We start from the raw sequence: 14,218 nt of genomic DNA, 5'->3' as shown, positions 1-14,218 counted from the left end.
CTGGCATCTCGGCGGCTAACGCAGAACATATGTACGCAGTAACACAGGTGTAACCAGGAACCATCGGGAAAGGAAGAACTATGGTACAGGTCACGTGACTTCGGGAACAGCACGGATACAGGGCAAAGATGGATATGTTGGATATGTCCGCTATCCCAGCTATCCATGGATATGTTGGATAGCACGGATATCCTACATAGCCACCACAAGAGATACTGTGCAGAACTTGTATATAGTATGACCTGAGCCTGGCTCATCGTCAGACTTCCATAGCTCTTCAGCAATCAACTTAGTATTCATCCTCAGGATACTCTCAGCTTACCTTCACTGCGAATTACTTGTTGAGTCTAAGACTGATCACCTTAGCCTCTGAAGATCTGATCTACTGTTAGCCTACGACCTATGACCCAGACCACGACCAAGTGTACTGTTATTACGTCTCAATCTCCAGCTTCTGTTAGCAGACCCTACTGTCGGATAGCTGACCGTAACAATAACCACCACGCTGCTTGGCTCTGTGTATATAGAGAACCCTCAGGAGCTGGATGGACTGGTCGTAGAGCTTGAGCATGTAGAAAAGCAAAAAGATGCTAAGGCTTATAGCGACTACAACTGCATACTGAAGTAATTCTAGCGCATAACTATTTCTCAAAGTCCTTGACCTAAGGCGAGGAGTTAGTTGACGGGATGGGGTAGTGTTAGGATTAAGAGCCAGCCCGGCCGCCCTTCTGCCACATACGACCATACCTACTGGAGAATTCGGGATCCCGTCCGCTCTCCCATAGACAAGCCAGTGAGGGCTGGAGTAGTAGTCGGGTCGGTGACGACCGGCGAATGCCCGGTGTTGTATGTTTCGCCCTTCTTTGGTGATTCTTTTTTTTTTGCGCCTTCGAGCCGCAGCAGGTGGCAGTGTCTCTGTATCTACTCAGTTATTCCATGCCGGAACGCGTCGAGATACGGCCATCCGTGTACAGCCATTGGCCCGACTTGTCCGGAGCCCCACCGGTCCCCCCCTGCCCGACTTGGAAATCTCGACGCGTTCCCTGGGTCCTCTGATTGGCCGGGATTGACTTCAGTGTCTCCACCTTCAATTGAAATCTCGACGCGTTCCGAAAGGGAACCCTGACCCTAACCCTAACCCTGCTACCTGCCATTACGTGGGCGATGGCTTGAAGTCAAAGCCGTTGTGGCCACCACCAGAATTGAAAGTGGGGCCAGGGAGAGGGGGGGTCAAAGCCGGCACGTAGAGGGGGTACAAAGCCGTAGAGATTCCCCAGAGTAAAATAGACAAAAGTAGCATGCAATTGAAGCCACAAACCGGGTCATTACGGGAATCCAGTTTTCAGTGTTTTGTTTCGCCATTTGAGTCCAGAAATAGGGAAATAGGGTAGTAGATATTTTTGTGATGTCGTCCCGATCCCCGCATTAACCAGCCAATCACATAACAGGGCCACCAGCCAGGCCAGAAAGCCCGACCGAGCGATGGAACGTAAGCAGGGAGGAAAGTAGATCAAGGAGAAAGTATATGGAATTAAGGGGCAGGAAGGTGAGTTTATAAAGAGAGGACAGGAGGAATCAGTCAGAAACAGTAGATAGAAGAAAGTAACCAATACATATAGCCAAAGATGGAGCCATTCGTTCACGACACGCAGTATTCCATTTTGATATGCACGTTATGTAAGTATGCAGTCGTAGCCAACGAAGTCACAGCACATTTACGCAATCACCATCGGTCAATCACCGCCAAGGCCAGGAGCAAGGTCGCCGGATTAGTCGGCGATATTCCCGGCATCATCCGCAGCCATGCCGATTTGCAGTCGTTTCAATACCCAGACTCCACAGTCAAACCCATCGCCCACATCGCACCACCCCAAGTCGATGGATTACGTTGCCATTCATGCCGTTATATGTGTCGCCGCGTGCGGAACATGCAGGAGCATTGCCGGGTGGAACATGGATGGCAGAATGATTGGCAGAAGGGGGGTAATGTGCAGAAGAGGGTCATGGCAGCAAGGGATTTGCCGTGGGCGACGGGGGTGCCATGCCAGCGGTTTTTCCCATCACGCGCCGGGAGCCGGTGGTTCGAGGTCGGGCGGGGGTTAGGGGTGGCCGTTCGAAGCGAGCCATCGGGGCCGGGGACGGACGACACGGCGTGGTTTGTCGCGTTGCATGAGAACCAAGAGAAGCGGTTCGAGGCCGACGCGCGCGAGGAGGTTAGTATAGTAGACGAAAAGTTGGAGCCGAACGGGTGGTTATACCGCGTCGGGTGGACGAGGGATTTGGAAGGGTTGAACAGGACGCAGTTGCAGGAGGCCACGCAACCGATCGAGGACGGCGAGGAGACGTTACGAAATATGTGGGCCGTGTTCAACAGCGTCGCGGACAAGGCACGCGCAACAGCAGCACCGCACAAGGTCGGGCACGACGCGTTGTTCGAGGCGGAGCGGAAGGAGATCGGCCAGAAGCCGGTGCGGCCGTTCGATAACCGCATGGAGGACGACACGTGGCAGCGGTACAAGGAGGTTTGGCGCAAGATGGTGAGCATATGGTTCCGCATGGACGAGTGGCCGGAGCGCGAGCGGCCGCCGTACCGGTTCACCATGCGGCAGGGGTCGTTGTGGGATGCGTTCACCAGCCGTGTCGAGGCGGACGTCGGCAGCAGGCAGGCCGCGCAGGCGGAGGAGGTCGAGGAGGTTGAGAGGATGTGTTTGGACGCCATCATCGCCATCATCGAGGACCCGTACAAGCAGAGCCAGAAGGAGAGCGCGATGATCGGCGCGTTGGCGGTGTTAGGCATCCGCGAGGACGGCGGGTGGCACCAGGCGACGGAGTACACGACGAATTATTCAGCCGTGATCAAGGTGGCCAAGATGTTCGTCGTGTACCAGGCGTGGTTGGAGCGGCAGGACGAGGTGGTGGCGTTGACGGCGACCAAAGGGGCCGAGGCGGCGTACGAGGAGGCCAGCAGCGTGTTCCATTTGGTGCGCGACAAGGTGCGGCGGTTCATGACGCGGATGCCCGGGCGGCCGGACGACGAGCCCAGGGCGATGAATTGGATTTACGACGCGCGCACGTACGGGATGCACATCCGGTTCAACACGGTGGCGCCGGGGATGGTGGATTGGAGCGGCGACCGGATATCGTTCCGGCGGGTGCGGGTGCGGGTGTGCGAGTTGGCCGAGATGTTCCACGGGTTGGCGCAGGAGGCGCGGTCGTTGTTGGCGCAGTTGGCGGTGGTGGATGGGCATGGGGACAGGGATAATGAGCACGGCGACGAGCATGGCGATGGGTATGGAGGCCGATCAGCGTTGGCAGCAGCGTTGCCCGCCATCAGGTGGGAGAGCATGCACGACGACCACAGCCAGGACCGGCCGGGGTATTCGTTTTTGCACGACGACCGCAACGAGGCGTGGGTGGGCAAGGGGAAGGGGTGGATCGCACGGCGCATCGCAGAGTCGGAGGCACGGCGGCGGGCGTGGTTAGACCCGACGCGAGGGACGGCGGCGGCGGCGGCGGCGGCGGCGGCGGCGGCAGTGGCAGCAGCAGGAGAGGCGGAGGAGGCCACGTCCAACCACAGCAATAGTCACCACCCGTACCGCGAGAGGACGGAGGAGGCCACGTCCAACCGCAGCAATAGTCACCACCCATATCGCGAGAGGACGGTGCAGGCATACAGACAGGCGTTGGAATCGTTCCGGGAGCGGTTGTGGATGTTGATGCACATGGTGGCAGGGCAGCCGGCGCGGGCGCCCGAGTTAGCAGGCATCAGACACAGCAACACGGCCAACGGCGGGGTCAGGAACGTGTTCGCACACGACGGCATGATGTGTTTCGTCACGTCGTACCACAAGAATTACCGCCAGACGGGGACGGCCAAGGTGATACACCGGTATTTGCCGCGCGAGGTCGGCGAGTTGTTGGTGTGGTATTTATGGTTGGTGTTGCCGTTTTGGCAGCAGGTAGGAGGCATCATCCATCAGACGGACCGGAAGAGCGCATTTTTATGGGCGGACGACGTGGTTGTAAGGGGCAGGGCGGCGGGCGAGGCGAGCCGTGATAACACCAGGGGCGACGAGCGCCGCAAGAACACCAAGGACAACGACGCCCGTGACAACACCGAGGACGACGACGAGTGGTTAGGGCAGATGATCCAATGGGGAGGGGTGCAGTCAAGCAAGTTGTGCCGTTTGACGAGTCAGTTGTGGCAGAGGGCAGTAGAGGGCGTAGCAGAGGGGTGATCAGGCAGGGCAAGGCGGGGCGAGTAGGCGCCGTACATAGGAGTACGACAGTTTAGGGTAGGGAGTAGGGAAGTATAGTAGTAAAGGATAATAGAAAACAGAGCATCAGATGTTTTTTCACACAGAAAGATTTAATAGCACCAGAGAGCAGGAGGTGGAAGATGACAAAGAGTAACAGAGGGGATGAATAATAAGCAAGGAGCAAGAAGGGGGGAATACAAGGAGCAGCAAAAGGTATAGGCAACAGTGGAAGGATGGAAAGAGCAGAGAAAGGGGCCGGAGAGAAGGGAAAAAACAGAAGTAAAAAGGGGATGTAAGAGCGTAAATATAATACAGATGTAGTGTTAAAGATTTCAGGGCCAGTTTTAGGTTAGATAGCGTAGCAGAACAAAAGGGCAGAACAGTAAGAGGTCAGTTAACAAAGGCGAATTAGTAAGAGTATAGGAGTTATAATAAAGCAGATTAGGGGGCAAGCAGAGGGAAAGAGAATAGTATTAAGATAATAGGAAAGAGTAAAAGATTTATTATAGAAAGAGAGCAAAGTACGCCGAGAAAAATTACAGCCAAGAAGGGGTAGCAAGGTCAACAAGAGAGGGGGGATTAAAGAATCACATACCAAAGATAGCAGAATTATACAGCAGACAGTAGTTAAAGATAAAGGGAGGTAGAAAGAAGGTAGACAGAGAGAAATAGAAATACAAACAGATGGAAGACCAAGGGGGGAAGAGTAAAGAAACAGATTTCAGTAAAAGAGAAGGAGGGAGATTGATTTAGCAGCCCATAGAGGTAGAGTATAGGGGAGCCAGGGATAGTACACAGTAAGGGTCAGAGATAGGTTAAAGAGAAGGATTAAGGTCAGAGTAGGAATCAAAGTCAGGAATACAGCAAAGAGAAGGGTTAAGAATAGGGCAGAAATAGAAGTCAGCAATAAAGTAAAGTTTAGGAGGGATAGAGTAGAGAAAAAGTAGGAGATAGAGTAGAGAAACAGATAATAGAGGGGATATACAATTAGCAAGCAACAAGAAAGGGGGGATCCAAGGAGCAGAGGAAAGTAGAGGCAAGAAGGGTAAAGCATAGAGAGGAGAGAAGGGATAGGGAAGAAGGGAGGAATATAAAGAGCAGAGAAAGAGACAAAAGTAAAGTGGGCAAGGATAGGAGCGAAAAGGGAACATAGGAATATAAGCATAATATGGACAGATACAGAGTTGAAGATAACAGGACCAGTTTTAGATTAGATAGCATAGTAGCATAGTATAACAAAAGGGCCGAGTAGTAAGGTGTTCGTCCGTAGAGGCGAGTTCATAAGAGTATAGGAGTCATAATAAAGAAGATTAAAGAGTAAATAGAGAGAAAGAGATAAGGGAGTAAGATAGTAAAAAAGAGTTATAAGTTGTTCACAAAACAACAAGAAAGTACGACGAGAAAGGTTATAAACCAAAAGGTTAGAAGAGTAAGTAAGAGAGGAGAAGTTAATAAGTAACAAACCAAAGATAGCAGATTCATAAGGTAGATGGTTAATGTATATAATAGAGTAGGAAAGGGAAGAAAGGAGTTAGAGGGAGAAAGGAAACATATACAGACAGGATAACAAGGAGGAATAATAAGTAAACAGAGTTAGGTAAGAAAGAAGGAGGAAGGTTCATATAGCAGCCCACAGAGGGAGAGCATAAGCAAGTCAGAGATCGTACAGAGTTAAGGTTAGGGATAGGTCAAAAGGAAAGGGTTAGGGATAAAGCAGGAATTAAAGTGAGAGTTAGAATAAAGGCAAGTATTAGAGATAGGTCAAAAGTAAAGTTTGGGATATATTATAGGGAAAGGGTTAGAGATAGAGCAGGATTAGAAGTTAGGATAGAGTAAAAAAAAGGGGTGAGGGATAGAGCAGGAATAAGAGTTAGGGATAGAGCAGAAATAAAGGGCAGGATTAGAGTAGAGAAAAGGATAAAGGATAGGTTAAAAGAAAAGGGTCAGAGATAAAGCAGAAATAAAGGTGAGGGTTAGAATGAAGAAAAGGGTTAGGGATAGGTTAAAAGAAAGTTAGAAATAGAGCAGAAATAAAAGTTGAGGATAGAATAGAGAAAAGGTAAGGGATAAGTTAAAAGAAAAAGGTTAGGGTTAGAGCAGAAATAAAGGTAAGGGTTAGAATAAAGAAGAGGGTTAGGGATAGGTTAAAAGAAAAGGGTTTGGGATAGAGTAGAAATAAAGGTGAGAGGAAAAAGGGTTAAGGATAGGGTAGAAATAGAAAGTTGGGAACAGAGCAGAAATAAAAGTAAGAGTTAGAGTGGAGAAAAAGTTAAAAATAGAGTAGGAATAAAAGTTAAGGATAAAGTAAAGGAAAAACAAGAGGGGTGTTTATATTAATAAAGTAAGGTAGTCAGTATAAGCAGGCATAAGTAAGAGAGAGAGAGATTCCAGTCCAAAGCCAGAGTCAAAAGTTCCAATTCAAATAGAATTGTAAAGGCATATAAGGATATAGATGAAGATAAGGGGGTAAACAGGACGACAAATACAAGTAGATAGTCAGCATTATACAAAATTCCAAGTTCATAATATATACAGATTAAATAACACCAAGATATAGAAGAATAGTAAGCACCAGATAAATTAACACAGAACAAGCCGAATAAGGTTCCAAAGACAACCATTTTATCATAAGGTCAGGGGCATGGCAAGAAGGGGTAGCAGGACACATTTTACCAGTAGGCAGGAGTACAGGGGAATCAGGTTATATATTAGTTAGTTATTTAGAAGAGGATTTACAATATAGCAGTAGATAGTCGATAAAGCAGGGCGTTAAAAGTTATAATAATAAGGAAAGAATTAATTTAATAGAGAGAGTAGGGAAGAAAAGAGGTATTAGTAGTAGAGGTAATAAAGGAGCAATACAGCATAAGCCAGCAATTATATAAGAGGAGGTATAAGGGTTTATATAACAAGAGGGGTAACATAGGTAGGAAGGATAAGATAATAAAGGGAGAGGAGTAGAGAATAATAAGGATAACAGAGGGGTTATAAGAGGAGAAGGCAAGAGAAAACAGGCCAGGCAGTTAGATAGAAGAAGGCATACATATAAGAAGGAGAAACAGGAAAAGAGAGTAAGAGAGGGTTAGATTAGTAAGAAAAGGGTTACAAGATAATCAAAAGACAGTATAAGTTGTAAGTTATAGAGGCATAAAGGAAAGAATTACAAAGTTAAGAAGATATAAAGTTAAAGAGGATCAATATTTTAAGGTTAAGGATAGATAAAAGAAAAGAATAGATAGTTAGAAGTAGGGATAAATAAGAGAAAAGAGTAGGGGTAAAAAGAAAAAAAGGATAGGGATAGATAGAGGAATAAGTTAGGGACAGGTAAAAGAAGCAAATTAGGAATAGATTAGAGGAAACGTTTAAGTATAGGGGAGCACCATAAGGACGTAATTCAGATAAAAGGTGTTTAGAATTATAAGGATATATATAGTAGGGAAGAGATTTAGTTAATAAAGCATAGGAATAAAGTAGAAGTTTAAAATAAGTAGAGGAAGGAGAGTTCAAAGTAAACAAGTAGTAGCAACAGAAATATTTCAGTACATATAAACGAAAACGCCAGGAAATACAGGATATAAATAAGATAAATAAGTTAGGGATAAGGGTTAAGCATTAATAGAATAGCATAAATACATCGTGTAGAAGAGGTACATAGTAACATGGCGAAAATCAAATATAGGCATAAGTTAAAGAGTAGAGAAAAGAGGGAGATATAAAAGGGAGGATATAACAGCAAATTGTAGGGTTAAGTATAGGAGCATATAGTTTATATTATAAAGCAAAATAGAGAATTAAAGCAGACGTCCAAAGTTTAAGGTCAAGATTGGATAAAAGAGACATAAGATAGGAAGAGAAAAGAAAGAGAAGGAAAGGCAAAAGAAAAAGGGGTAAGAGATATAAGAAGTAGATATCAAATAGAGGTAGACAAGAGAGAGTAAGATAGCAACAAAAACAATAGGAAACAAAAAGACAATCATTTAGATAGGGTCATAAGCATATACATAAAGATAAGCCGTTCCACAAAGTTTATAAATAGAGGAGTAGTACAGCAAAAGCCAGTAAAAATCGAGGAGGAGATAGAAGAGTTTAGATTTAGAGAGGTACGATAAGGGTTAAGAAGAAGTAGAGGAACAGGACAGGTTAGAACAAGTAAGTAACAAGGGTAGAGGAGAATAAAGATGAGAGAGAGGTTAGGGAGAAGGAGGTAGGTATTTAAGGTTCAGGTAAGTAGGAGTATAGCAGGTAATAAAATAAGAAATAGTTAGGAAGATAGTTCGGCAAAAGTATAAGTATAAGGAAGATAGAGATAAGTAGCAGGAGAGAATAGAGCAGAGAAGTAGTACGATTAAAGGGGATAGATAGGGAGAGATAGAAGAGGAGAGTAAATATTGCGAGGCAAGGGACAGAGAAAAGGAAAGGGTTAGGGATAGAGAAAAGGAAAGGGTTAGGGATAGAGAAAGGAAGAGTGTTGGGGATAGAGAAAGGAAGAGTGTTTGGGATAGAGAAAGGAAGAGTGTTGGGGATAGAGAAAGGAAGAGTGTTGGGGATAGAGAAAAGGAAAGGGTTAGGGACAGATAAAGGCAAAAGGTTAGGGATAAATAGAAGAAAGAGGTAAGTAAGGGAAAGGGGCAAGAATAAAATAGTAATAGAAAGATATAGTCAGGGTTATAAGTATTTAGAATTATAAGGACGTTAGAAGCAAGGAATAAGTTTAATTAAAGGAGCAAAAAGGATAGGAGAGAGGTTGATGATAAGTAGATAGAGGAGATTATAGAATAAGGAGTTCATGGCAAGGAGAATATTTCAGTACATAGGGACGAAAGGGTCAGGGAATAAAGGGAGTAAAAATAATCAACAAGTTAAAGTTTAAAAGAGGTAGATAAAAATATAGTAAGATAAAGCGTAAGTATAAGTTAAGGATAAGAGAAGGCGTGAAGATATAAAAGGGAAGAGATAGTAAAAAGGAAGAGGTAAGGTTTAGAAGGGCGTAGTTTACAATACAAAGGACGAACGAGAATTAAAGTAGAGGTCCAAGGGAAAGGATTAGGAGGAGAAAAATACGGATGGAATAAAGGATGAGCAAGAGAGAGAAAGAAGAAGGAAGAGAAAAAAGAGTTAGGGGTAGTATATAGCAAAGAGGTTAGTAACAAAGCAAGAGTTAGAGGGATATAGACAAAGCAGGAGCAAAGCAGAGACAAGGGAAAATACAAAAACAGGAATTTAGATAGAGAAAGGACGGCAGGTAGATAGTAAAGGCGTTTTAAGAGGGCAGATAATCAGGAGTAAGAGAGGATAGAGAGAGAGCAACAGGAAAGGGTTAGGGTCAGAGGGAGCAAGAGAAGGGTTAGGGACAGGGGAACAGGAAAAGGTTAGGGATAGAGAAAAGAAGAAGGTTAGGGATAGATGAAAGGAAAGGGTTAGGGATAGATGAAAGGAAAGGGTTAGGGATAGAATAAAAGAACAAGGTTAGGGACAGGTGAAAGGAAAAGGTTACGGCCAGAGCAGAGGGAATAGTCATGATTGAAGATGAAGATAGGGAATATATTTCAGAGATAGGGGTGGTTTGGTTATTTACGAAAATTTACGAAATTGGAACAGCAGTTCAAGAGCAAAAAAAGAAAACAGGAACAGAAAAAGAAAAGGAAAAAGAAGAGAGAAGAAATCAAAACAGGTTAAAGGATAGAAGAGAGTATTATAGTTAGAGAGGAAGGAGTAGAGAAGTGTAGTAGGGAAGCAGAATAGAAAACAGAGTATGAGACGTTTTTACACAGGAAAGGTTTATATAACAGGAGAGGGGATAAAGGAGATAGCAAAGAGTGATAGAGGGGACCCAGGGTAAGCAAGGGGGAGGAAGAGAAGAATGGAAGGGTTAGGGATAGATAAGCAGAGATGGGTGGGGGGGAAGACGGAGGGGAAGGGTTAGGAACCAAACAAAATAAAAAGGTTAGGGATCGATAGGAGGAAAGGGTCAGGGGCAGGTGGTAGTAAAGGGTCAGGGACAGCGCAGAGAGGTCAACCAAAACAGCAGGAGAATAAGGTATACATACACCACAGGGCAACACAGTGCATAGTCAGGTTCGAAGGATTTGCGCAAGGTGAAGTAGCGTTCAGTTCGTACACATCACAGAGAAGCGAGAAAACAAAGCATGTATACCAGATAGTTTTGAAGAGGACAGGGAGATATATAAGGTATCAAAATAAAAATTAAAAAGATGAAAAAACAACAAAACAAAAAGAAAAAGAGAAAGGAAAAAAGACATAAAAGTAAGAACGGGAGGTTCAAAGTAGATACAGACAATATATCAAACAGCACGAGGCCAGAGGCATATAAAAAAGAGGGAGCAAAGAGAGGGAACATTCACACATATATAAAACGTATAAGTAGGATTAAGGTAAGATAAATAGAGATAAGCATCCGAAGTTAGGGTTATACATTAAAGATAGTTAGATTTTAGGGTTATACGTAAAATTGTAACATAATGAGGGTACAGACGCCAAGATAATGGTAATCATTCAGGAAATGCAAAAGGAACGTCGATATATGGCCAAAAGCAGAGTAGCATAATAGAGAAACGAGAGGAGATAGTAAGAAGGATATAGTTAAAGGGTTCGCAGTTATATAAGACATACATAGATGTTTCATTCATTAGTAAGGCCATATTCAGAAGAGAAAGAACAGAATCAGTTTATACATCATTCAACATACGGTTCAGTAGAAGCAATATCAATCCAGAGAGGACGTTAAGATAGGACAATAGCAGTATATAAGATGATTTTCCATGCATATTTCAAGATTATTATAGTTATTACAAGAAGAATAAGCAAGCAGCAGGTTATATTATAGATATAGGTGACAAAGACAATATAGTTTAAATATTAAAACGTGCCCACAAGCCCATGGCACATGGTGTATAATCAGAGTAGTAGGATAGACAGGTCAAAGTATAAGGCATTTTGAGATCATATAGTTCAATATGAAAAGAGAGTCAAAGAAAGAAAAGTCACAGAGGGAATAAGGAGTAGAAGAGCAGCAAGAAAAAAGAGAAGAAGAGGGAGGGCAAGAGGTTTAGGGTTGAAGGAGAGATCAAGCAGGGAAGAAGAGCAAAGATATTAATTTAGGGTTAGAGTAGAAGTGTAGTTTGCAATTTTTAGGGTTAGATAATAAATCAGGGTTAAAGGAAAGGTTAGAGTGATGGGGTAAAGTAGGTCAAAAGGTCAAAGAGAAAGTGTAAGAGAAGGGAGGTAGTAATAGAGGAAAGGGAATTCAACAGGAAATGAAGGGATAAAGACAATAGAGGTTATGTAGAATAAGTCAGAAGATAAGGGAGTCCGCAGGTCAAGACCATATTAAGATAGGGTTAGCAGAAATGGCGAGGAGGGGGAAGAGAATGAAGGATGATAAAGGAAGGTTACATAGTCACCATTTAGGAGGAATTTTAGAACAGAGGAAATAAAGTAGAGAGAGGTAGGGAACAAGTAAGACGAATAAACAGAGAAGTTAAGACGAGGAGGTAAGCGAGAGAAACAAGTCATATAGCAGGTTAAGTTATTTATTCGTAAGTTCACATTTAACACGGACAGGAATGGAAGTTTAGAGTTATTATTGTAGGAGTAGGTAGAAATAGATAAAAGAAAAGGGTTAAGGTCAGAGCAGGAGGAGGTAGTCAGGAACAGATAAGAGGGAAGGGTTAGGGATAGACAAGGAAGATTAGAAACAAAAGGTCCGGGTTATAAAAATAGAGTGAGGGAGCAGAAGGGTTAGGATTATAATTCAAGATGAAGAGGAGAGGAGTATAGGGAAGGGACAAATGGGGAAGAAAGGTTAGGGATAGGGCAGAGAGAAAGGATAGGGATTCATAAGAAAGATGAGAGACAAAAGGTTAGGGTTTTTTTGGGGTTAAGGGTGAGAGCAGAAGGAAACAGTCACAGTTCAATATAAAGAGGACAGGAGAGGGGATAAATAGGGGGGAAAGGTTAGGGATAGATAGGAGGAAAAGGGTAGAGATAGAGCGGAGGGAACGGTGAGAATGAAATGGAAAGAAAACGTTACAGATGGAAGAGAAGTATTTAGCGTTAATCCAGATAGAGGTCGTCAGGAACAGATAAGAGGAGAGGTCAGGGATAGACGAGAAAGATTGGAAACAAAAGGTTAGGGTTATAAGCGTAGAGGGAGAGAGCAGAAGGAAAGAGTTATAATTAAATATAAAGAGAAGAGGGATTCGGGATAGGTAGAGGGAAAAGGTTTAGGGTTAGATAGAAAAAAGAAAAAGGAAAAGGTTAAAATAGAGCAGAGGAAATAGTAGTGATCAAGTACGAAGGAAATGGTAAAGATAGAACAGAAGTATTTGGCGTTCATTCAGAGAAAGGTGATTCATAATAAATATAAGGGAAAGAGTAAGGAAGAGGTTCAGTCAAAGGAGCATAAGGAGAAGAGCAAAAGTTCAAAACAAACAAAGCAATAGAAAATAGAAATAGCAGTCAAAAAGGAAGAGGAAAAGAAAGAAACAAAAGCAGAACGAAAACAGGTTAACAGGTAGAAGAGTTAAGAGGAGGAAGGAAGGAAGCAAAATAATAAACAAAGAAGGAAGCAAAGTGATTACATGATAAGTTCACGTCAAATATGGACAGAAGAGTTAGAGAAAAAGTAGAGATAAGACAAAGGTTCAAGAAAGATAAAAGCAAAGGGTTAGGGATAGATGCAGAAGAAAGAGATAGAAGGTCAGGGTTATAATAGAGGGACAGGGTTAAGGACGGAGAAAAGAACAAGGTTAGGGACAGATGAAGGGAAAAGGTTAGGGATAGAGCAGAGGGGATAGTTAGGGTTAGATATGAAGAAAACGTTAAGGATAGAACAGACGTATTTAGCGTCAATCCAGAGGGATAAAGATGGTTAAGAATGAACATAAGGGAAAGAGTAAGGAAGAGGGCAAAGGTTGAGAAGAAATAAAGTGGTTAAAATGACAAAGTAAATAGTATAGTTTACGCAGACATAATTACACAGCAAAACGCATAAGACATATAAGAGTAGGAGAATAGGATGGAAGCAAGAGAGGCAGGTGTTAGGGTTAGGGAGTATATTTCAGAGAGAGGGGCGGTTTTATGGTTTAGAAGATAGGGATAGGAGTTAAGGAAAGCAAAAAAAAGGAAAAGGGAAAAATAAAATCAAAAAGAAAAGAAGAAAGAAAAACAGGTTAATAGGTGGAGGAGTTGAGAGGGGGAAAGGGATAAGGATAAGCAAAAAAAGGAACAAAGAAGGAGGAAAAGGGATTAAATGACAAGTTCAGGTTCGATATAGGCAGGAGGGATGAGGAGAAAGTAGAGATAAAAGGTCAGGTTGGTGGCAGGGGGGACAGGGGTGGAGATAGATGTAAGAAAAAGGTAAGATATAGAGCAGAAGGAGATAGTTAGGGGTAGATAAAAGCAAAGGGTTAGGGACAGATGAAAGGAAAAGGTTAGGGACAGATGAAGGGAAAAGGTTAGGGATAGAGAAAGAAGATAGAAATACAGGTAAGGGATAGATGAGAAATAAAAGGTTAGGGACACATAGAATGAAATAGGCAGGGGCGGACAGAGTTAGGGTTAGAGATAAAATCAAACAAACAGGTTCGGGATAGATGGAGGGAAAAGATTAGTAACAGTTGAAAGAAAAAGGGCAGGGAAAGGGCGGGGAGGTCAAGTCAAAAGAGCAGGAAAACAAGGTATACATACGTAACAGGTTAATACAGTAAACAGTCAGGTTAGAAGCATTTCCACAAGGTGAAACAACATTCAGTTCGTACACATCACAGAGGAGGAAGAGGATATAGTATATATACCAAATAGTTTTAAAGAGGTTAGAGTGATATAGAAGGTATAAGAATAATAAAAGAAGAAATAAACAATTGATGAGAAGAAGAGAAAAGAAAAAAGGGGGAAAAGGGGGGGGAAGCGAAAGCACAAAGGTAAAGATGGAAGGTTTT

General features: G+C 43.5%; 1 protein-coding gene across 1 annotated transcript; it reads left to right on the top strand.

Annotated features, from left to right (window-relative positions):
• Window positions 1-1,928: 1,928 nt before the first annotated feature.
• On the top strand, window positions 1,929-4,238 carry CGGC5_v004752 (uncharacterized protein; the record flags this gene model as incomplete). Its single annotated transcript, XM_066151340.1, has 1 exon — window positions 1,929-4,238. One exon carries the CDS (start codon window positions 1,929-1,931, stop codon window positions 4,236-4,238), a length of 2,310 nt encoding a protein of 769 aa, XP_066008893.1.
• Between the last annotated feature and the right edge of the window lie 9,980 nt (window positions 4,239-14,218).

The sequence above is a fragment of the Colletotrichum fructicola genome (genome assembly GCF_000319635.2).
Source record: "Colletotrichum fructicola Nara gc5 chromosome Unknown KSG_Nara_v1_contig03, whole genome shotgun sequence".
In the NCBI taxonomy this organism is placed as follows: Eukaryota; Fungi; Ascomycota; class Sordariomycetes; order Glomerellales; family Glomerellaceae; genus Colletotrichum; species Colletotrichum fructicola.
The sequence above is the reverse complement of the archived record's forward strand: the minus strand, read 5'-3'. Positions and strand labels throughout refer to the sequence as shown.